At 37.9% G+C, this 24,152-nt stretch overlaps 1 protein-coding gene and 1 long non-coding RNA gene across 2 annotated transcripts; both read left to right on the top strand.

Annotated features, from left to right (window-relative positions):
- The first annotated feature begins 2,626 nt into the window (after positions 1-2,626).
- Positions 2,627-15,703, top strand: LOC128371485 (ribosomal protein S6 kinase beta-2-like). The gene is made up of 16 exons (XM_053331818.1): positions 2,627-2,789; positions 3,994-4,047; positions 4,137-4,174; positions 4,296-4,410; positions 5,304-5,372; positions 5,519-5,666; positions 6,769-6,826; positions 7,042-7,142; positions 7,758-7,848; positions 8,025-8,115; positions 8,994-9,101; positions 10,172-10,234; positions 11,355-11,432; positions 12,712-12,819; positions 12,930-13,042; positions 14,084-15,703. The coding sequence occupies exons 1-16, from the start codon at positions 2,706-2,708 to the stop codon at positions 14,259-14,261; spliced, it is 1,497 nt and encodes a 498-aa protein (XP_053187793.1). The 5' UTR covers positions 2,627-2,705; the 3' UTR covers positions 14,262-15,703.
- Positions 15,704-17,013: 1,310 nt separating this feature from the next.
- Positions 17,014-18,553, top strand: LOC128371478 (uncharacterized). Its single transcript, XR_008322808.1, has 2 exons — positions 17,014-17,186; positions 17,224-18,553. It is a non-coding gene; the product is annotated as an uncharacterized LOC128371478 (long non-coding RNA).
- Positions 18,554-24,152: the final 5,599 nt, after the last annotated feature.

Raw genomic sequence — 24,152 nt, 5'->3', positions numbered from 1 at the left:
TCATATCAACGCATTTCCCTAACAAGGTTTCTGTTCCCCAAGGCTCTGGAATGAAATGTGAAAGTATCTCAGACATATATGAAGTTCTTTTTGTATTTTTCCATTTTTTTCTTTACACTTTTCTTCATGCTTTGCCTAGATTTTGTATTTTCTGTATTGCTTGTTTTTCTCCTGTACTTATGTTTGAATCATTGTTTTGTGCTATAAAACACTTTGTAAGGTGTTATCACATATTATTACATTAATGTCATTTTTCTGTTGTCTAACCTTGGTAATTATCAGAAAAAAACTAAACAGAGCTTCACCATCCTGCAGCCTGTACAAACAACTTAAGCATCATCACTCATCTCACGCCTCTCTGCCTGCAGAGGTGAAATTTCATCACCTGAGAATTAAGCTTACTCGTTTATCCAGAATTATTGTAAATTGTAAAGTATATGATTATTACTCACCAACAAGAATTGTTGCGCACCAGGAAGACTTCATCTTCTCAAATCTTTGTCTCTGAGATCTGTGATGTTCTGATCTAACAGCCCACTTCCTTTATGACGTTTCCATTAAAAGTCTAAATCTATATCAAGACACAGTCTAGCCTCTTTCCGTTTGGCTTAATGGGAGTTTTGCTATCCTTCAAATTCCCCTTTCTAGCAGTTGAAAAAACTGTAATTAAACTAATATCTAAAGTCAATGTTTATGCGTATTTTTTGGTTCAAACATTTTATAGCAATCACTTGTCATATTGCATTAATCTGCCATTACCTTAATGTTTTATATTTGTACTTCTATTTATACTTATACTACATCTTATGTTTGTCAGACACCTGTGCATCTCCCGCTAACATGTAAGAAATGTGCAACTGGACTGATCAATAGAAGCTTGAATGTTTAATGTCTTCCTGTGCTGCCAGTGTGAGCAGATGTCAACGGAAATGAAAACCACTAAGCAGTAGGTGATACAGAGGTCTTACAGAGAAAGAGCATGCTGTAGCTACTGTAATAATGTTTTTGTGACTTCCTCAATCTCAAGTAGAAGTGGGTTATATGGGGTCTGTGGTGTTATGGTAATGACTGGGGTTTCATTTGGGGCAAGATGTAACCCCCACACAGTGATCTGACAGTGCTCATGTTAATATAAACGTGATGCGGTTGAATCAGGAGCATAACCAGGAACCACATGTTGGTTTCATGCAAATGTCTGAAAGGGTTAATTGGAAAGTATGAGTATCTGTAGTTGCAGGTGTCTCCAATGATCTCTTCTGTCTCATTTGCTGTTGACTGTCCTCACAGTGCTCAGCTGAAAAATATTTCAGATGTGGCTTTTATGCAGTGGACTAAATGATCATTGATGAGTGTAGTAGAGTCGTCAGTTAGTAGTTTGAAATGAGATCCACACAACCATTACCGTTATAGGTAATGCACCGTTATAGGGTGCAGTCACTTTTTGGCAGGGCTTCTCCTGTCGAAAAGTGACTGCACCCTATAACTCTGGATTGGAAGGGGTTACATTCTCTGTCTTTTCAGCATGAACAGTAGAGGAAACCTGGTGCGTGTACAGTGATCTTATCTTACAAACGAGGAACAGAGAAGGTAGACAAAGGGTTCAACATTACATGAACCAATGAAGCGTCACAGAAATACTAAAAAGAAGCAAGTCAACAAAAAATTAAGCAAAAATAAAACAAGGAATACTGCATTCACTGTTGATCTGCACTGCATACTTGCACATATGTATATGTGGGCATGCACTGCACAGATTTATTACGATAGCTCCTTGTGAATCTTGTAAGTGAGTGTAGTGGTTTTTTTTAATGTATTGCACTGTATGAATATAGGTATGTATGTATGTATGAAATCTCTAGGTTCATATGAACTTGTCACTTCTGATATACACTTTACATCATCTGGCACTTTATACTTGTCTTACTATTGTGTTATGTATTTTTGTCTTGTTTTGTATGTGTGTGTGTGTGTGTGTGTGTGTGTGTGTGTGTGTGTGTGTGTGTGTGACCTGCCAGGGGACAACAGATGCAAATTAGCAGTTGTGCTAACTCGGGTGCATTTACATGTGTATTTATTGATACCTGTGTGTCCATTCATGTGAAATGTCCCCATTTAAATAAATAAATACATTTGTCAAACTTTATAGGGCCAGTAAGAGGATGAAAGGATGAAGGATGAAGCTATAAATACTTTGTTTGGCCAAATTTTGAAATACACTGCATGGGCCTACAAGGCAAGGCAAGGCAGTTTTATTTGTATAGCGCATTTCATACACAATGGCAACTCAATGTGCTTTACATAAAACAGAAAAACATGTAATTTGAGAAACTTAAAACATACAATTAACCCCCCACCCCCACCCCCACCCCCCCATAATAAAAACAAAGTACACAGGGAACTACAGGAAAACCATCACATAATACTAACTGTTTAAATGACATCAAACAACATAAATGGGTATAGGATAAAAATAATATCATAAATGAAAAAAAAAACACCATGAAAACTTAATAGAAATAAGAGAATTGGGGACAGTAAAAAAGTAAACAGAGTAAAAGGAAGCTGTGTACCCCCTGAGTGATGACGTAGAAGGTTAAAGGTCCAATCAGAGACAACAACAGCTCAGAGTATGAAGCTCCGCTGTTCTGTGTGCTAGCTGCTTCAAGTCTAACAACAGTCATTCAATATGACAACCACTGCTGTATATGTATAAAACCCGCTTTGCTTTTTCAACTATCAGATCGCCGACTGTGAAAAAGAGGAAGCACCGAATGAAGGAGCGTGACCAGGTGAAACCCTATCTAGCGTTAGCTTGTTTGTTAGCATGCTACCTGTCAAACCGCCTGTCAACGTAATGATAGCTAACATATAACCTAACACTGCTAGCCGGCTGTCACCACTGGGAAATTCTCCAGAAAGATATAACGCTTTAAAACAACAAGCTTTAAATAAAACCAGTCTGTGAGCGTAATTCAACACAGTAAAACCACAATATTTACTGTCGTGTTCACATGTGCGTGTGTTGTTTTGGTTGCCGTGGGCTAGTAGCTGTAGCTCCTTCTTAGTATTTGATTCCAAGTCGTTTGTAACAACACTAAACGACATGTAAGTAATATATCTAATGGGAAACAGCATAATTTAGGATAAGAGCTCAGACACGGTTGACACGGTCTGTTTTAACCTCAGATATCAGATATGTAGCACTGCTTTGTTTGAACATGATAACTGCTTGGTGGAGGCTCGGCTAACGTTAGGATTTTTGGTGGGCCAAAGTATTATTGAATTGAGAGTCTCTCACTAAACACTGCTTTTATCAACACTCAGTCAGCTGTAGTAGCTAGGTTTGGTGTGTTATGTTGATCTGAAGCTAATATGAAGCTTCAGCCGTCCAAATGAATGAAATCAAGTCTTCTATGTTTTAACGTTACACTGTTTTTAGTGGCAAAGTCCCTGTTTTTGTTCCTATACTTCCACCACAGCTCAACAGGAAACACTAAGAGGGAATTTGATGCTAAAAAGACTGTAAATGTGTCAGATATCACTTGATATGACTAACTTAGACCGCTGGAGACTCATATAAGCTTCACATCAACTTCTAAGGCATCTATTTTATTGTATTGCTTTTATCTTTCTATTGTATACTTTACTTTTTTATTGTGCTTCTATTGTGTTATCTATTTATTGTGTTTTATCTTGTTGTGCAGTTGCTTTTACTGTAATATCGGTCTTTGCACGCTGCATTCAATGACACAAATCAGTTATTACTCCAAAAATCTGGTTATAGGAGTTAAAATGACTGATACTGTTATTGTAATGTCTCATTTCTGTTATTTATGAGTCTCAAACAGTTCTGTGTGCTTCCTATTGCTCAAGAGATGAGCGTGTTTCATAGTTGTAGAGCGACACTACATTCTGCACTGAGGTGAAAGTGTTAATGAGCCTCTGGTCAAATGACAGGCAACAGAAAGTGTTGACTGTGTGTTTTTTTTTAGGATGGCAGGAGTATTTGACATAGACTTGGAGACGGAGGACATCAGTGATACAGAGGTGTGTGTATATCTCAGTCATTTTTAAGAGTCATATTATCATCATTATTTTAGTTTAACCTCTCCGGCTTGTTGTTCCCCCGTCTGTAGGATGATGTCTGTGACTTCACGGTGACAGAGCCAGAGAAGTAAGTCCAGTTCACCAGCAAATCTTAAATATATATATGTATGTATGTATATAGTGCAATTTAATGCAAATGTATACTAATACCGGCTGCTTTTCTGTGTCCCTCTCCTTCTTTATAAAAGTGTACAGACAGAGGAAGTGGAGCTGACCAGTGAGAGTGTCAACAGAGACAGTGAGAGAGTTGGACCTGATTGCTTTGAGCTGCTCACTGTGCTGGGAAAAGGAGCGTATGGCAAGGTGAATACATGACAACCACCGCCATGACCTGCCCCTTTAAACCTGTCTCCTCACTGGTTTTAGACTTTTTTTTTTTTTTTTTTAAGTATATTTTTTTGGCTTTTTGCCTTTAATGGACAGGTTAGTAGAGATAGACAGGAAACAGGAGGCAGAGAAAGGGGAATGACATGCAGGATAAGACCGCTCAGTGTGGGATTCAAACCGGGGTCGCCTGCAGCGAGGACTGTAGCCTCAACACATGGGGCGGGTGCTCTACCCGCTGAGCTATGCTCAACCCCTGGTTTTAGACTTTTGAATCTTTTTTTATTAATTATAAGTAGTCAGACAGGTAATCAGGACAAAATAAAACTATAACTTATTCTGTTGATTGTTTTTTATTCATGAGTCTGTAAAATATCTGGAAATAATGAACAAAAAGACATAACAATTTCCCAGGGATGTTAATGCAAAATTCAGATAACAATAATGATAATAATAATAATGATAATAATAAATATAAATAAATAATAATAATAAACTTTATTCATAGACCAGTTCTCAAAATCCAAGTTACAACGTAGGCAGCAAAATACAGCAATCATAAAATAATTGTGATATAAAAGAGAACAAATAAAGACAATTTAATGAGTAGACACCATTTGAAGGTAGAGACAAACCATATTTAAAGGAGATAAAAGCAATTCAAGGAGAATCAAAACTCAGATCAAATCAGGAAAGGCTCTCCAATAAACGTGTGTTATAAGAAGGGACCCAAATGAGATCACTGAGATGTAGCTGGGAGAGAGGCCACGAAGAGCCTTAAAAGATCAGCAAGATCTTAAAATCAATTCTAAAACATACTCCTTTTTTGTGTTATTGATATCAAAACAAAATGTTGTGGTTTTTCCTTCCAGGTTTTCCAGGTGAGGAAGGTTCAAGGCGCCCAGTTGGGGAAAATATTTGCCATGAAGGTCCTAAAAAAGGTACTTTGGTCTCCAGCTTCCTCTAAGACACACTGAAGTTGTCTCTTTCTTTCTATTCATCTTTCTCAAGTTATTACCCCTTCCTTTTGTTCATTCTTCTATCTTCATCTCATTTTCTTCCTCACATCTCCTCTCTCTGTCTCCAGGCTAAGATCGTGTGTAACGCTAAAGACACGGCCCATACGAGAGCAGAGCGTGAGATCCTGGAGACGGTGAGACACCCGTTCATCGTGGACCTTCTCTACGCCTTTCAGACGGGGGGGAAACTCTACCTCATACTGGAGTGTCTGAGCGGTAAGACATGAGGGGTGGACTGATGGGTGGATGAATATATACACACCTTATCAGATCCCTTAAAAAGGAACTCCCTTACTGTAAAGCTATCCAGCAGAAATGTGCAGTTGTTTTTTAAATTGATGGGTAGAGAATACAGAGAGAGAAAAAAACCCTCGTAACTCCATATTTAGTTTTGGATTTACTGGATTTCCAACAGCAACTGATATTATCTACATCAAGAGAATGGGTGGAGTCTGTGGAGGCTGACAAAAAAAAAAAGAAAAAGAAAAAGGCATGCATTTTTTTCTGTCATCATTGAGGGCCCCTTTCTGCTCCAGGGCAGGTGGGCAGTCAAAAAACCACTGAGTCTGCAGTCTTCATTCCAGCTCGGGTTTGGAAAACAATTGTAGATGAAGGGATGAAAGACTGTTTCTTTTCATTGCTGTGGACTTGATTGTGTGCTCAAGCTGAATGCAGAAGAATAAACTACAAGTAACACACACACACTGCTGTTCTGTAATCAGTGTTTCAAACTATTATAATAAACTCTGTCATAGTTGTAGTGCACAGTTTTCAGCTCTGTCTCTATTCTCTCTGATGCTGCTGCTGCTTTAGTTTTGTCTTAAAATAACAGAGAATAGGGCAGATTGAGAGTTTTGGGAGAGCCCCCGTTTGGCAGCCCTTGAAGGCACCACTACAAAAAATGAGGAAAAGTAGTTTTGTAGGCCAAGGAAGAGCTTCAGAGTTCAAGACTTTTTTTTTTAAAGCTTTTTAATTGTTTTTTTTTTTCAGTTAAACGTACAAAAACACAATTCACTGCATAACACTTTTAATATCAATATTAGAAACTTAGAGTGCTATAAGTAAAATAGAATATTACAAAAGTATGAGTTTGAAAATAAATAAATGATTAAGATTAAGAAGGCCATTTTATTACAGAAAGGGAAGACAGAGGAAAGTTGAATGTTGTTCGTATGTAATTCCAGACACATTAGAGCCACAAGAACCTGAAAATCAGTGAATTCATCCTTTAACTGTTAGCGTTCGAGGGGACAGAATGCATTGAAGTAGAAAAACAAAAATGGAGAAATGAAGAAGAATCTGTGCTGTTTATCTCCAGGTGGGGAGCTGTTCATGCAGCTGGAGAAGGAGGGTATCTTCATGGAGGACACTGCCTGGTAAACATTTCCCCTCCTCAGCTGAACTTCTGCACGTACGCAGTGTTACAGATCGTTTCATTAGAAATGTTTAACTGATGTCGTGTGCCTTGTGTGTGTGTGTGTGTGTGTGTGTGTGTGTGTGTGTGTGTGTGTGTGTGTGTGTGTGTGTGTGTGTGTGTGTGTGTGTGTGTGTGTGTGTGTGTGTGTGTGTGTGTGTGTGTGTGTGTGTGTAGTTTCTATTTAGGAGAGATCACACTGGCTCTGGGTCACCTCCACTCTAACGGTATCATCTACCGTGACCTCAAACCTGAAAACATCATGCTCAGTCACCAAGGTAAGCACTACATATGCAAATAATAGTAGAGTATAAATGTTTGTGTCATTAACTAGAAATACAATGAAATAAAGTCTATTGTCCAGGCCTATAGAAACTACCCAGTACCTTCAAAATAAAAGCATTAACCAGTACTCAAATGAACAAAAATCATACTAATATTATAATCAAACTAATTCAGCTATGTTCTTCAAAACAAATAAACATTTAATTATTTACCCTTACAAGAACAGCAAATAGCTCCAACAATTTGCATCAAAATATTGTGTGTGTGTGTGTGTGTGTGTGTGTGTGTGTGTGTGTGTGTGTGTGTGATTAAGAGGTTGACATGCTTGACCTTTTAAAATCCACTTTCTAGTGTATATTGCTTTAAAGATGTCACTTTGGCTGTTTTTATGATTATTGATTTCAATGTAGCTCTTGAATGAATGAATAAACCTGTATTTAACATTGTAAAGCTTTAAATTATAAATATTCTGTAGGATTCACTGAAATGACATGATGAGAAGTTCAACATTAGACCTTTTGTGAGCTCAATCAATCAATGTGTTTAACTTGAGTATTTCATCTCTATTATAATATACAGTAAATGCAGAAGCTTGTTTTTATTTAAAGGACACATCAAGCTGACTGACTTCGGCCTCTGCAAGGAGTCAATTCACGATGGGAGTGTCACACACACCTTCTGTGGCACCATAGAATACATGTGGGTAACGCTGCACATACACACATCTAGAGTTTGCTTGTTGGTCAGCTTTATAAATGTGCAAATGACAGTATATTCTATTTTTGTGAAGCATCATAAACATTAATAGCAGTTGTCCCTGCCTACACACATCCTCACTTTTCAGTTTCTTCTCTCTCTCTCTTTCTCTCTTTCAGGGCTCCAGAGATCTTGACCAGGTCAGGTCACAATAGAGCAGTAGACTGGTGGAGCCTGGGGGCCCTGATGTACGACATGATGACCGGATCGGTATGCAAGAGAATTTTGTAATAATAATAATTTTGCAGCATGAGGAAAAGCATGTAGGAAGATGGCGATGCCCTGCAGCAGTTGTTCCCTTAACTGCTTCCTCCAGCTGGCAGATGTTACTCCTCTCATGCTTAGTGCACCTCTAAAGTAAAGCAGTCTTACCGGGTCTTCGGTTCACCTCAGTTCAATTCTCTTATAGTGAAGGAGCAGCTGCCTGAGCATTAGGTCTTCATTCCTCATCCTGTCAGTGAGAATCAGAGTGTTGCCCCTGGTTACAGCATCTCTGCAGCTTGTATAAGTGATCTTATTTGACTGGTCTGTATCCAAAGTATGTAACAGTACAGAGGAGCAGCTTTTATAGACCAACCAGACATATTTGATCAGATTTATTTGCTGAATGGGCAGTTTGAAGCCAAGGTATTTGTATCTGTGCCTGGAAGTTATCCAAAAAATTACTGAAACATCACATTTCAACTTCACCTCAACAACTGCACATGGTAACGCATTGTTTACATGTCTCACATCCGTGCAAAGTGGTCTCATGTCAGCTACTGCCTGGATTATGCAACACCTAATGAACTGAAGATACAACATATGCTTCAGAAAGCAAGTCTATTATTAAGTTGAAGAGTCGAACAGTAAGAAAGCAGAAAGAAAAGAGTTAAAAGTTCAGAGAGATTTCTTTGACTACTGACTTCTTTGAGATAACAACAACAGCAGTTATTAGTGTCATGCTGTCTATGGATACATTCTAACACTTAATTTACTATAAGTAGGGAGTATTACTACATGCATTACTGTGGTGGATTTTAATCTGGATGTACAGAATAGAGAGGTCCTGTAGTAACAGCTCGCTCCCTCCTGTCATCCTCCACCAGCCTCCATTCACAGCTGAAAACAGAAAGAAGACCATCGACAAGATCTTGAAATGTAAACTCAACCTGCCGCCATACCTGACCATCGATGCCAGGGACCTCATCAAGAAGGTTTGTCACACACACGCAAACACGCAAACACACAAACACACAAACACACACACACACACACACACATACACACACACGCACACACACACACACACACACACCAGGTCTGATCGAAAAATCAGCTTTTTCCGTTCCAATTGACAAGATGTCCCCAAAAGTAGCCTGTGCCAGACCACACACACACGCACACACCCTTTCATATGGCCTTTTAATTCTTCTCAAATAAAAAGCCTGAGTCAGTGCACACATTAAAAATGAATAGGGCTGCCCCCAACCAAAGATCTTTCTATTTGACTTGTAGCCATTAGTTCAAGTCATCACACATTTAGCATATTCATTGAATTATTTAAATATATATATTTCATGGTTTGAGTTCCAGGATTGTGAAAGACTGTTATAAGTTACATTGTTAGCAGTGTGCTACATTACAGAGAAATATAAAACTGTGTGCATGCATAAAAGCAGTAGTGATTCTGGAGACTGAACATTTACCTTTGGATGATTGTCTAATGGCTTTTTGGCAGCAGTGCAGGGAGCAGCCCTATTTACATAAATAACTGTCACTGACTGACTGAGTAAAGAAGTTTGCCTTATCAATGGTCAAAACTTCATTTCTTGCCTCAGCTGAAGGTTGTCACATGTTGCCACTTCCTGTATCTGTCTAACCGACCAATGAAAACTTCTCATCTACTACCAATTTGGTGGACTATTAAGGGACAGCTCTAAAAATGAACAATCAAACTGTATTGTTTCTAATGATCAGTTAGGCTTCTGATCTCGATGATACCATGCAGGCAGTGTTTAATATGTGAACTACAAGGAATGCGATCCTCCTTTGATACTGCAAAGTGGGCGCATGTTGTTGTCTAATTAAGATGTAACACCCATTCATTAAGCACAGTAAAGCCAAGCATTATCTGTGATGTTATAATAGAGCACATTACATTCTGCTGATTGTTTAAGCCTTGCAAATAAAATGAGACCCTTCCCCTTCCTTACTACTGGAAACTATATACACCATTATCAAACTTAATAATTAATACATTGTTCTCTTTTTTTATATTTTCCAGCTGTTGAAGAAGAATCCATCCCAGAGACTTGGCTCTAGTAAAACAGACTGTGCTGACATTCAGGTAACTCACTCACACATGATGCAGTGTTGGTGGTCCCATTCAGCACAGACCTGTGTTGCATGTCACACCTCAAGCTTGGTATTCACTTCATCGCTCACAGTTGCCACCTGCTGGTTGTTAGCACACACAACAACAATAACTACTGGTGTCAGCTTAGAATTAAAATGTATAAAATTGGTATGCATACATCACTAGACTAAAGTTTATACTGGGCCAAATAAAAGCACTTTACTTTATACTTACTGTTCACACTAAATATATTCTTTCCGCCTTGTGTTAATATGGCATCCTGGCTATCTGCATTATAAGTGACAGAACCAAAATACATTAAATACAAGTTTAAACACATGTGAAGATGTGGGATTCACAAGGCTTTGGTTAAAGAACAAATTATTTTCTTTTTTTAAAATGTTACTATGAAGAAAACAACTCAATTGAATTATTTTTTTAAAGAGTGTGTAGATTTAAAAAATACAGAAATAATAAAATAGCCTGGGAGGAAAAACACTGAACGTGTCATAAAGAAGCCTTTTTGAGTATGTGTGGGGGAAAAAAAGGGTGTAGTCAGTCTATTGAATGGTAAATGAGGGGTCCTGTAATAAGAGTAGATTACATATTCTTTTACTAGTCCCATGGTGGGGAAATTTATATTAATGCAGCAGCAAGTGGATAGTAAAAATAGAAAGAGTATCAATAGAAAGAATAAAGAACAGTTAGTAATAAGTAAGTACAAAAGCAATAAAAACAATAGCACTAAAAATATAGTTTAAAAAAAAGAAAATAATGAAATGAAAATTGTTAGGAACTCTTGTTATAGAGCAATGTGAATCCAACAGTCTTCATAGTTTTCCCTTGTATTATTATTACACAACCCTGAAACAAGTAAACAAACAATAGAACAGTCGGCTACACCAATACATATCCCTTTTTTCTTTCAACAAAACATGGTTAGAAAACTTTGCCATTATACATAATCCAGTAAGGAGTGTTATAAATCTCATTTTCTTTGCAGGTAACCCATCTAATTAGTGTCTTTGTATATCCAACACTCATGTTCATACCAGCTGGAAAAGCTCCAGAGAGAATATTTAGTATGAATGAATGTTTTGTTCCTGTGCAGAAACATCCATTCTTCAGGCACGTCAGCTGGGATGACCTGCTGAACAAGAGAGTGGAGCCACCATACAAACCACAGCTGGTAAGTCATCAGCTGTCATTAAGTACCTCATTAAGTAAATCATGTGTTTGGTATTCTGGTGTAAAAAGTGATCTTATTGGTGGAGTGAATTTTGGATGAATCAGACTAAGAACAGTGCACTTAGTCAAGGATAAAAGAAGGCAATCCAAGAAGTCTTTGCCCTTTGTGATCATTACATCATAGTCCCAAAATCTCATTTATTGATACTGATTGATTGATCATTTTTGAACCTCCTGTAATATGTCCCCTTAATTCAGCAGTCTGGATTATCATCACAGACGTCCAGAAACAGAGCTACATACGGTTTTATTTCTTGGTAAATATAAGTAGCTGCTTATGTATGTAGTATAAGGCTGAGTTGGCTCACTTGCTTCATATCTAAATAGTAGCAAAGCAAGCAAATAATACTGCCAGTCAGCACATGCTTGGTTCTGCATTGCAAATTAGAAGCTCTCTTTATATTTATAACTGATTAGGAATTCAGTTCATTTTCATTTAGTGCTGTTGTTAATCATCAGAGAGAGAGAGAGAGAAACAGATGATCAGGCAGGGAACAAAAAGAGGGGTGGGCAGGTAAGAATTTACACTATGAGCTGTAATATGACCTCAAAGAAAACATACTTCTGATATGAGATTTTATTTTAAACCAATTTCTCCCATCGCCTAATTATGAGCTCTAATGTTATCTCACTGAGCCCATCCTTCTCATGTAATAGTTAAAAAGTCATTTATACAATGTGCAAGACCAAACCTTGATAAATATGGCTGTTAGTAACAGTTTATTATATAGAAGTTGTCCATAGAGGCATCAGAGAGAGATAGAAGCATGAGACTATTACTGCATGGTGTCACAAAACAAGACATAGTTCAATTTCTTTTGTTTCTTTTTCTCTTTTCTCTATTCTATTTTGCATTTTATTATTTACTATTCATATTCTGTTATTAAATTTTGTTTTTTACTTTGGCAACATGTTTGATCTACAACATCATGCCAATAAAGCTAATGCAATTGAAAAAGTTATATTATATTATATTGCAGTTATATTATGAATTAGGATGTTTAAAAGTTAAAATGCTGTTTTTGGGTTTGTTTGTTTTTTATATTTTATTGTGGTAAAGTAAGTACTATATAGTCATAGTTTATTATATAGAATTGCAGGAAATCCAAATCAAACCTCCACCCTTGCTTCCACCTTCATTACCTTTTTATAAATGTTATTCTTTTCTCTGTCTTGTCTTTTTTCTCTAACTGTGCGGTTGCGTCTGTGTCTCTCTGTAGCACTCAGACGAGGACGTAAGTCAGTTTGACACCAGGTTTACCAGACAGACACCGGTGGACAGTCCAGATGACACCAGGCTCAGTCACAGCGCTGAGCTCGCCTTCGCTGTGAGATTCTGTTCCCTATCACTGTTTATTTTGAAAGGCTATAGAAACCACAGTTTACATTTCCAGTTTCCTGTCTGTTTCCATGCATACTGATGAATTATTCTCATCAGGGCTTCACCTACGTGGCTCCTTCGGTCCTAGAGAGTCTGAAAGAAGGCTTCTCGTTCGAACCCCGAACACGAGCCGTACGCCGACACAACAGCAGCCCGCGCACGCCCATCAGGTAACACACACACACACACACACACACACACTTGTGTAGCTCAACATTCTGTGAGCATAATTATGTCTCGCTTCTGGTTGTGTGTGCTGAGAGGAAGTAATGAGAACAGTGACAGCTCTGAGAGTAAAAAAAAAAAAAGCAGAAACATCAGACACCGTTTTACAATCATGCTGAGGTGCTGCTGACCAAAACTCTGGGGGAGACTCAGCAGCCAGACAGTTCTCTCATTATCAATTAATCAATCAATCAATCAATCAAACTGTATTTATATGGCAGCTTTCATACAGGTTCATGTAGTTCACAGTTGACAGACAAGTGTAGACCAAGAACAACATAAACAAAGGACAAATTGCACAGAAAAAACAACAAATTTGAGGCTAATGCACACAAGGTTAGCTTAACCCGTTGTCGCTAACTTCGGGGCTTCCAGCCAGGCGGGGAGTTCCAGTCCTCTGAAATGAGGCCAATTTGGAAGTAACTTAGAGCTGCATTCTATCAAAAGGCCACCAGGGGGGCGACCATTTTAGTGTCAAAAGGACTTCCGTCTCTATACAAGTCAATGGAGAATTCACCAACTTCTCACTTGATTTCTAACCTCAGTAAACGTTTTCAAAATGTGTTTATGGTCTCAATCGCTAGTTTAAAGCCTTCTTCAATGCAGTATGATGTTCATTTGGGAAATTTTGGCCTCCCTGATTTTATATTTGACGATAAAGCAGGGTATGCATTAGGGTGTGGCTACGTCCTGATTGACAGGTAGATTGCCCAATGTCCTTGAGATTCAGCTCCGCCTCATGCCCATATAAGTAGAATCTGTGTTTTTATTTTTCCCGGCATGCACCTGAAATTGTCAAGATGGCGCTGCCCAGATCCGAAACTTCCACAAACCAATGGGTGACATCACAGATGTCACAGATGTCACAGATGTTACGTCCATTTCTTTTATACAGTCTATGCTTCCAGCAAATGAGGAAACACTGTTGTAATGTTTTCTTCTATTCTCTCCCTCGTTTTTCTCTTTTTTTTTTTTTACCTTTTTAGTCCTCTGAAATTTTCCCCCGCCGGACCCTTCAAGTCCAGCATCGACGGAGAGCCGGACCTGTTCTCCCCCATCTCTCCGCCGGCAGCTCCGGTTTCCATGCCACTGGAGAATGGAGCCGCCAGTCAGCCAATCAGGACCCCCGCCAGGAACAAGAAGCAGAAGGCACACCGGAGATGAAGAGGAAGACTTTGTAAGACCTCGGTCAGATTTTTATAAGGGTCAGGGCAGGGAGCTGGTGTTGTTTGTTTGTTGCTGGTACCATATTTAATTTGAAGTGGTTTAACATGGGCGTTCACTGAAAAACCAACATATTTTTTATTTTGAAATTGCAATCTTCTATTACTTCCTGTTTATAATAATAACTATCTACAGGTAGAATATCCACTGGAGCAGTGTGCAACTTCCATGCTTTTACTTTCTTCAAGCTACTTCAAAGAACTCCAGTTTTCTTGTGAATCACAGATGGTCACCTGACTGTATAAAGCTTTAATTTACAGGCTCAGTATGTCACTTATAGATCTGTCCCACTTTGGCACTAATGCATGGGAAACAATGAAAATATATTCTAAAGACAGCACTAGAAAAAAGGGCGATAATCCCTTGATTTTTTTCTTCACCAAATTCCCTAAATTTATTGTGAGCGTACAAGGTCAGGTAAGTGACTGATTGATCGGTACCAGTGTTTAATTTTGCATGTACATGGTAATCTAATTACAGAAAAAGGGAAGCTGTGATATAAAGTTTTTTGGGAGGGTTTAATTAGTTCAGAAGCTTTTTAATGAGTTCATCAGAGTTTGTGCAAAAGAGGTCGGCTATCACAGACTGACGTTTTAATTAGAGAACTGATAAAGGTTCACATGATTGAAGGAAGTCTTTTCCATTATGGGGTGAAGTGTTGAAACTGACCTTCAAGACATCAGGTTATCAAGTAACTTCTGGCTACGCAACCTTAAAAAGTAGCGAGATAAGTCGTGTGCCGGGTTGTAACTGTATCATATAGGAATCTACTGAATGAAATGCTACAAACGGCACAAATCTAATAATGTATGCGTGAATGTCAGATTTGATCTGCAGTGAACGTTTCTATGAAAAATATGCCGACTTTCATCAGATTCTCATGTCTCCGAGCTTTCTTTACAGAATCATTACGCCTACTGCCAAAGTTTCTCACAAACGCTATCCTCATATTGTACAAATGGACCAATCACACTAGAGTAGAGTGCACTTATCAGGAGGGGTATACGCCATGTATTAATGTGGGTAACAGGGAGTTTTTCATCCTCTTATCACCCTTCCTCAAATTAGCGCCTGTATAGAAATGAAAACCCCAGTGTTCTTAGAAACGTAGATATCTATACAATCAGTACAATATACAGTCAGAACTAGGCCTGTCACTATAATTACATTATCAACCTATCATACAATAACGTAATTGTCAACTTCATCATATCTATACATGGATTTATCGTGGACATGACTTTGATCTCAGTTTTGCCACACTTCTCATTGGCTAAGCAATGTGACATGGGATAAAAGGTAATAGAATTAAAGGTAAATAACTGTCCCGGCCCCAATCCCACCCCCAACCCTCCTTGCATTATTATACTATTATATTATCATTACATTGGTGTTATAAAATTATCTTCAATTGACAATAATAATGTTTATCGCGATTATTTCTGAGACAATATATTGTCCAACACCAGTAGTTATTGTTACAGGTCTAGTCAGAAAAGGCTGTGAAAAGCGGTGCTCTAAGAACGTCATATCTTAGGTATAATCTTGTATAAAAAGAGTATTTTGGGTTACCAAACAATTATTTTTACATATGAAACCTAGGTCATATAGTATATAAAAAAAATAAAAAAAATCAAATTCTAGATATTTTGAAGTGTCTGTTATGGTCTGACACACCTATAACGGGTGATGTTGGGTTAAGCCACCACAAGCAACCTCAGTCAAACACTTAATTCAGCACTTGGATGGATCTCAGATGATTTAAGATTCTTTTGATGCCAAACTATTATAAGCTCTTTGAATTATTTATTTTTCTTTTGCGTCATAAAGCTAAGAGGTAAATGGATTTTAAGGGCACATGTCACTATATCATGTATTACTGCAATTAGTAAAACAATGACGCTTGCATGTGTCTTAAAGCACTAAAACACAGGCAGCTCTTCAAGGTAGCAAAGACAAAATGATTTTGTGCAGTGATTTTCAGTGCAAATGTTACAAATGAATTCAGGGTAATAAAATGTATTGGCCGAATCTATAAATATTTTTTTCCAATCTAGTGATGTAATGACAATTTAACAAAATCATAAGTTTCATGAATAAGATCCTTAACATCTCATCTCATTATATTTGTTGGGTAAATGGTCAATTTTCTTCAATGCCTCGTGATGTCTACCAGGACCTTTACTGGAGAATAAAGAATGTATTTTACCAGGTGAAAACTATCCTTTGCATTGTATGGAGACTCAAAGTGTTCACTATTCAAAGTGTAACTTTTTGGCGATATGTAGACAGTGCAACATGCTGTAAACACAACACACGGTTGCCTATTTAGCCATCAAGCAGACACAGAGCAATTAGAATTAGCATTAGAAATTATTGGGATTTGTGTTTGTGTTCACCTGACAAATGTAAGCTGGGCCTGTTTTTGTCTCCATTAACCACTGAGGGAAATATCTGGTACTTAATCTGCTAAATGGCCCACTGTGTTGACCAGCTAGTCACTAAGTTGGACTCAATGTTTGCTGTCTAGTGCTGGACAGGAAGTGTACAGTGGCTTTATCAAAGCAATAGCTTGATGCGAAATAATAATACATTGTGAAATAATCCTGTACAAATTGTACTTTATAGCATTCACAAATTAACTCAGGTTATCAACAGAATGTGAAGTTTTGTTGTTATGAAGTAACAGTAAGCATGCTAACCTGCTAACCCTGGCCCGTCCTGTTTCGGAATTAACACGTACCTCAAGAAGTGATAGTGAGTCACTGTAGTAACATTAAAAGCACTTTCTCTAGGTTAGATTTATTCAAGCTAATGTTAGCTTAACGTTAACACTGTATTGATATTTAATGTCTTATTTACCTAGTTAGAGTTGGCGCTAATGAAGTGTAGCGTAATATAGAGGACACTCGATTTTCTGGTGATATCCTACCTCCTGGAGTGTTGAGTATGAATTTGACAATTTCTTACATATTGCGCCTTTAACAGTGTTTTTTCTGTACTTTTTTTTGGTTTGTTTTAACTTTACATTTTAGCAGCCTAGCATCACTCCAGCAAGCAAGGTAAGCGGTAACATAGCACTGATTTATTTACTTAACACAAGTTTATCAGCGTGATACAGATGAAGTGCTGCTCTCTTTTTACCCGTTCAGAGTGTTTGAGGTCTTGTAGTACACACATACAGTAACAAACTGGCTTTGAGAGATGAAGTGACCTATCACACCCTGTATCCTTCCGCCAATGCAGTTCATTACTGTCTGCAAAGAGAGGAATCTCCTTCATGTAATCTTGCATCTCCTCAATTGTGTTCCTTGTTTTTAGAGCCTCCTCTGCTGGAGCACAAGTCAAACTACTTCAGAAAGTCTTAAGCACGTATAGACAGTATCAATTCTGAATTCAAACAAGTTATTACAGTTTGGATATTGCATTTTTTCCCACGTTTAAACAAATGATGAATAAAAACGACCTCACTCAGCCTCATTCAGAACAAGTCAGCAGTCACATGACTGACTTTACCTAGTTTCTTAAGTGACTGTTGAATACTTTGTGATGAGAAGTGGCACAATGAAATGAAACAATCACTGAGGGAATGGCTGTTTTCAAAGCACACTTTGGAAGAAACTGAACACTTTGGGTCTCCACAGTATGAGCTGCTTTTTTTTTTCTTTTCTTTTTTTTGTAAAAGGAAGACTTCCATTTTTCTGCTTTTGTTTGCAGGTCTCTCCTGCTCACAGCAGTGGAAAACTGGTCCGACTCATAATGTCTTCCTACCTTCCTTCATTAGCACTGGATGTAGAGTGTGTACATGTTTGATGCTGGCTCATGATAAACAGCAGTCTGTAATGACACTGTAACTATACAGTGACAAAGTATAAACTGTTTGAAATCACGGTATAATGTAAGATAAGTGCACACAGCTCTGGGTTTTTGTCTCAAATCTATCAAATTCGCTGCGGTCTAATAAAATATGCAGCTGGACAGCAGGAACAGCTGTTGATTGTGTTTAGTTTTGTATATTTATTTACTTAAACAATTAAAGAGTGGTATACTCAGTGCTGTGAAAGGATTCTACAACTCTTTGGATAATTGACATTTTTCATATGTGTATTCAATGATAATGATTGAGTGGACTACAGCTAATGTTTGTGATTATTGCTGCATTTTTCTTTTGTGTCTTATTTTCTTTCTGCTTAACTGATGAATAGTTGAGAATAAAAACATTGATTGCTGAATTGTGTATTGTGATTTTGGTGTTGAAAACATGAAAGTTTTAAGGTGGAACTGGTTGGATGTAAAGTCCAAAAAAAAGCCCAACTCATCAGAAATCATGATAGTCATATTTTTTCTCTTGTCAAGCAGAAAAATAATGTAACTCACTTTCCTACATTTTTAATAAGGATGGAAAAACAACCAGTAGAACATATACATTTTTTTACAAGAAGCTCATTAAAAGCAGTGTTATGTAGTATTATGTAGTCTCCAGATAAAATAACTTTTCAATAGGTTCCAAAATGTTCTGATTTATAAAATTTAAATCAGAGACGTCCAATATTTCTTAGTTTCCAAAGCTGTCAAGAAGGATTCTTCAAACCCACATGTAAAACCTTTCTAGCATTACCATCTGCCTTCATCAGTTCTTTGCCTCCACTTTTGATCATAATCAAACAGAGATCACATTTTGGTTGTGGTCTTTTCTACAGGATGGTAGGAATCACAAGTGTTTCCTTCTAATCTGCTTTCGTTCATTCTCTTTTTGGTGTCGTTCTTGCAGTTTTCTTTTTTTTTTTGCTCTCAGGACACAACACTGATATGAAGATGGCGAGGGAGTTGCACGGCTGGCTTGGTTCTGTCGGGTTCTTCTGTTATCAAGGCCTTGTGAGTGTCATATGTGGAAGAATAGTTTGGAGCACCTGCAGCTTTAGTGTAGTGTGTGTGTGTGTGTGTGTGTGTGAGAAACGGTCGGCAGACATGGCAGTAATCAGGAATCAGCATTAACCCAGTCAGGTAGTAATTTAAAAGAAAGTTAGTGCTAATTAAAGCAGCATGTAATCAGGAAACATAACAAAAACAGATTGAAGTGCTGAAAGGGTGAGCAGGGAGGATGTAGATGAAAGTAGAGGAAATGAGTCATCCTAGCTGGGTGCCTCTTTAACTTGACAGCATTTAATATTATTTTTTCAAAGTGTTTTTCAAAAGAGAACATGTTTACTAGGAATAAAAACATACTGCTCCAATCCCATAGGTTTATATAATAATTAATGATAGCACATTTAAGGTCATATGTTACTCGGGAGGGTGTTCATAATTAATGTGGCAAAAGTGTCAAATAACGAGGTAAATATATGTAGAAGCAATGTATATGAGGAAAAAGCACAGGTTTCAGACAGCTCTGAAAGCTCAGTTTCCAACAGTTTTTTCTACTTTCAGTTCAAGGTGATGTCAGCTGGTGATGGATTTCTTTATATGGTCATCTGATCTACGCACAATGTTGTGACATTTTCAATTGTCTCGGGGGGGAGGACGACTTACACCAAGCCATGATTCAAGTCGAACTGGTGAAGCTCCTCTAATTCTTCACAATAAAAGACTCCTGTTATTAAGTTATTTAAAAGCTTTTAATTTGACACAGTGAAACAAGAAATGCTGGGTTTTCATCAGCAGTAACTAAACACAGCTCTGATCTGGCTAACCCTCAGCAGCTTCTGGAAAACTGCCTATTAAAAGATAGAGGCTGAACTGAGGGGCTGCTGCATAAAGGGCCAATATAAGATCATTAAGGAGTTTTTTTGAACTGTGAATCATACAAAGCTACTCTAGTGGAGTCGATACAATTTGTTTTATTTCAAAGAAAATTGTTTTTATTTTGTTAACCTATTAAATTCTTGATTTTTCAATTTATCATTAAACCTGTTGGCTTTAAATGGGCATGTATATGTAAGTTAAGGAATATCTGTTGACATTTTTTCCATGCCACATAAATGATTAATGCATCTGCAGCAAATACAGTAATTACCTACCAGTGCTCCTTCAAGGACAAGCAGCGTTACCTCAGTTTTGACCTTCACTAACTGATTAGCAGCTTATATAGTTCATTTCCCAGCAGCACCAGGTACCACTTCAGGTCACCAATTCACGTTATTACCTCAAAACCAAAAAAAATCATTCAAACCTCTCATTTTCACTGTTGCCATTTCTACTCATATTTAACATATTGTACACTGAACATAAATAAGGGGACATAGTGTATGAGTATTGGTTTGGATTTACCTCTCGGGAAAAATACAGTATTCAGGTCACACGCCACTCAAATGCATGTTCTTTGAAACAGTTTATGGGAACTGCTTGAACAAACACTGATAAATTGATATCCAAGTGTGAACATGCTGATTAGTTTATCACTAACATGTTAAGTACAAAGCAGATTGAAATGTGATAGCATGTGATGTGGGACTATAAAACCTACAACAGTTTAGGATCTCCTTTTAGAAGATCATCTGTCATTCACTGGAACAAGGTAAGCCTTTCTCCTACCTTGTTCACCTCATCAGAGCAATAATAAGGATTAAAATGACTTTTAAAGTGCTAATTCAACTCTTTATTCTGCACTCTTTATTCAGTGGCAGGCGTTTGTCATTCATCACCATGAAGTTATCCTTTGTGTTCTGTGTTCTCCTGGGTGGTGTCCTGTCTGTTAGGAGTGCTTCAGGTATGTAGCTGCATTAGTGTATGACATGGACTTATTTCACCTGCTCTGTTTGACACAGTTTGTCTATAAAGCAAATTCAATTATGGGTAAAGTAGATTTACGGTGCTTTTACTCTGCAGAGATACACTGCTCCTCATTCAGTTCCAATTACAGTTCAGTGCAATTTTAAAACTACAATCAATATTAATTATTGTAAAGAACAGGTTCACAATTGACAATTTTTCAAAATCTGTCCTAAAACAGCAGCCAAGAGTCCAAATGAACTTTCTGTAATCATTCCTCCTGTTCATACTGATCATTGGAAGATTCCTTCATAATGCAATTACAATGGAAGTGATGGAAGACTAAATTCACAGCCCTCTTGTGCAATAAAAAAAAGTATTTAGAAGTTGATCTGAAGCTAATATGAAGCTTCAGCGTCCAAATGAGTGAAATCTTCATCTTCTATGTTTCAACGTTACACTGTTTTTAGTATCAAAGTCTTTTTGTTACTATACTTCCACCACAGCTCAACAGGAAACACTAAGAGGGAATCTGATGGTAAAAACACTGTAAATGTGTCAGATATCAGATACGACTCACACTGCTGAAGCTCAATAGAAGCTGATCATCTACTTTTAAATGGCTGTGTGGACACACTGTGGATTTAGTCCTCCATCACTTTACATTGAAAGCACATTTGAAGGAGATCTTTTAATCTTATCAAAGGAGAAAACGCCCATAAGACATTTTACCATGGAAAATTGTAGTACATACCACATTATCATAATACCTCAGATATTACTTATGTGTAATATGATAATAAGTTGTTTCTTTTAGAGATAAACCCACGCAGATTCATCACCCGGTGTGCAGTATATCTCTCATCTCTATGGACACATCTTTAGTTTATTGTTTGGGCCCTTGGACTCTGCTCATTTACCTTGTTTCCAGTAGCAGAGAGCTGCTAGTGAAAATTCTCAGATAAACTCACCGCACTGAACCTAAGAAAAGGTTAGCGTCTAGCGAGTCAAGAACAAATATAGGACTTAAATGAAACAGAAACATGACTACAAATAAATGCTAATGTTGTTTTCTAGCAGGTTTTGCCACAGTATGTTCAGCCATTCATGTGTCACTGATGTGTTTTCAGAGTGTTAGCTGTGTAGCTCTTGAGTCACTGGTCTGAATTCTGCCTAGTGTTAACCTGATACTGATATTAATTACATTTATATTTTAAAACTGGCAAAAGACAGATGTGATTGTTGTACCTCAACAACTAATAAGGGTGTTTACATGTTTGAACTAATACAGGTGTTTCTTGTTTTGTTTTGTTTTGTTTTTATAGTTTCTTCTACTGTAGTGGCCGTCACAACCCCTGTGACTAATACAATGTACACTACTGACAACAACTACACAACTACTACACCCTACACCCTCACTCCAACCACCACTCCAACCACCACTCAGACAGTCACATGTTGTTTCACTACATCAACAACAACAACAACAACCACTCCCTCAATGAGCCAGATGATGTGTCCTGAAGGATGGTCGGTGTTCCAGGGTCGTTGCTACTACTTTATGAGCGAGGACTACACCTGGCCACAAGCTCAGGTAAGCATGATACAAGCATTGTAGAAAACCCAAGCTTCATTTGTAGTGTGGATGCATTTAACCTAATTAATGATCTTTTTAAATCTAAAATGTCAAAGTAACTAAATCAATAGAACAGACAAATAAACATTTATCCGCTAGAGAGCAACAGAGAGTCTAGTCAGGAACATAGATGTACTGTATAAGAACTGGATACCACACTGCCCCCCTCACCCCCGCCCTCCCCTCATCACTCCTCTGTTCTCTTCTCCTCCACCAGGCAGCCTGTGCCATGCAAGATTCCATGCTGGTGTCTGTCCACAGTGCTCAGGAGTACGGTTTCCTTCAGCAGCTCACCAACAGTAATGGGTATGATAATGCATGGCTGGGTGGTTTCTACCTACAGGTACAGTACACATCAAAACATGATGCAATATCATTATTCTCAGTATCATTATCTGCAATACTTTTCCGTGATGTTGAAATAATTCAAATATGGTACTGTAGGATATCAGTGCCATGCTATTTTAATCATTAGCCAGGAGCTTTGGGGGTTTTTTTATCAGTTCTTTGTAGACAGTGGAAAGTCCATTCAGAACTCCATCTGCGTTTCCATCTAAAATTACATTAGACATAAATGTACAGTCCAATATTAAACCCCCTGCAATGAAACTCACTTAATTCAGCTGGCTAGCATTGTTGGCTCAATTTGGCTCATTCTGTTGGGATAATGGATGATTGCTAATACAAAAGAGTCCACTGAGGAGACACTGCAAATGGAGAATTAGACACGTATATACAGTATAATACACACAAATCATTGTTTTTCCCTTTGTGATTTTGAACAAAAGGCTCTTGTGTTAATGTAATCTGTTAACTGCTCTCTTTTTTCTGCAATATAATTAAAATTAGCACTGACAATGATCTTGTGATTTTCCTCCAGGGTGATTGGTTATGGCTTGATGGTTCCTGGTTCTACAACTTCACCTGGACTGTCCAGACGGACCCACACAGCAGCTACCCCTGCCTCATACTCTTCTCGACCCGTAAGAAAACACACACACATACACACATACACACATACACACATACACACATACACACACACACACACACACACACACACACACACACACACACACACACACACACACTTAGGTTTATAAAAGGATTCAACAGCAAGTTGCTTGAGAATCCAGAGAACAATAATGACTCTATGAGAACTATTGTTACACACATGGACTTCATCTTCAGGACAACAAATCAAAGCTTTCAGACACTCGCGTGGGTTCGGGCATGTATTTATCTTACATAAGACTTTGCTCCATCATTCTCACGACCCTTCTCTTAATCTTCTGTTTTCACAGAGGAATGGACCAATTCCCAATGCGACATTAGTGCTTATCCTGCCATCTGTGAGAAGAGCTCCAATGTCCGTAAGGCAATTCATTTTCTCTGCATGACACGTTAACATATAAGGAATGTTCAGAAGTTACAATGCAAAAAACACATCAGTTCAGAATGAGACTGAGATGATTATATGTATATAT

The sequence above is a fragment of the Scomber japonicus genome, chromosome 2 (assembly GCF_027409825.1).
Source record: "Scomber japonicus isolate fScoJap1 chromosome 2, fScoJap1.pri, whole genome shotgun sequence".
NCBI classification, from domain to species: domain Eukaryota; kingdom Metazoa; phylum Chordata; class Actinopteri; order Scombriformes; family Scombridae; genus Scomber; species Scomber japonicus.
Note: the sequence above shows the minus strand (reverse complement) of the source record. Positions and strands in the feature narration are given on the sequence as shown.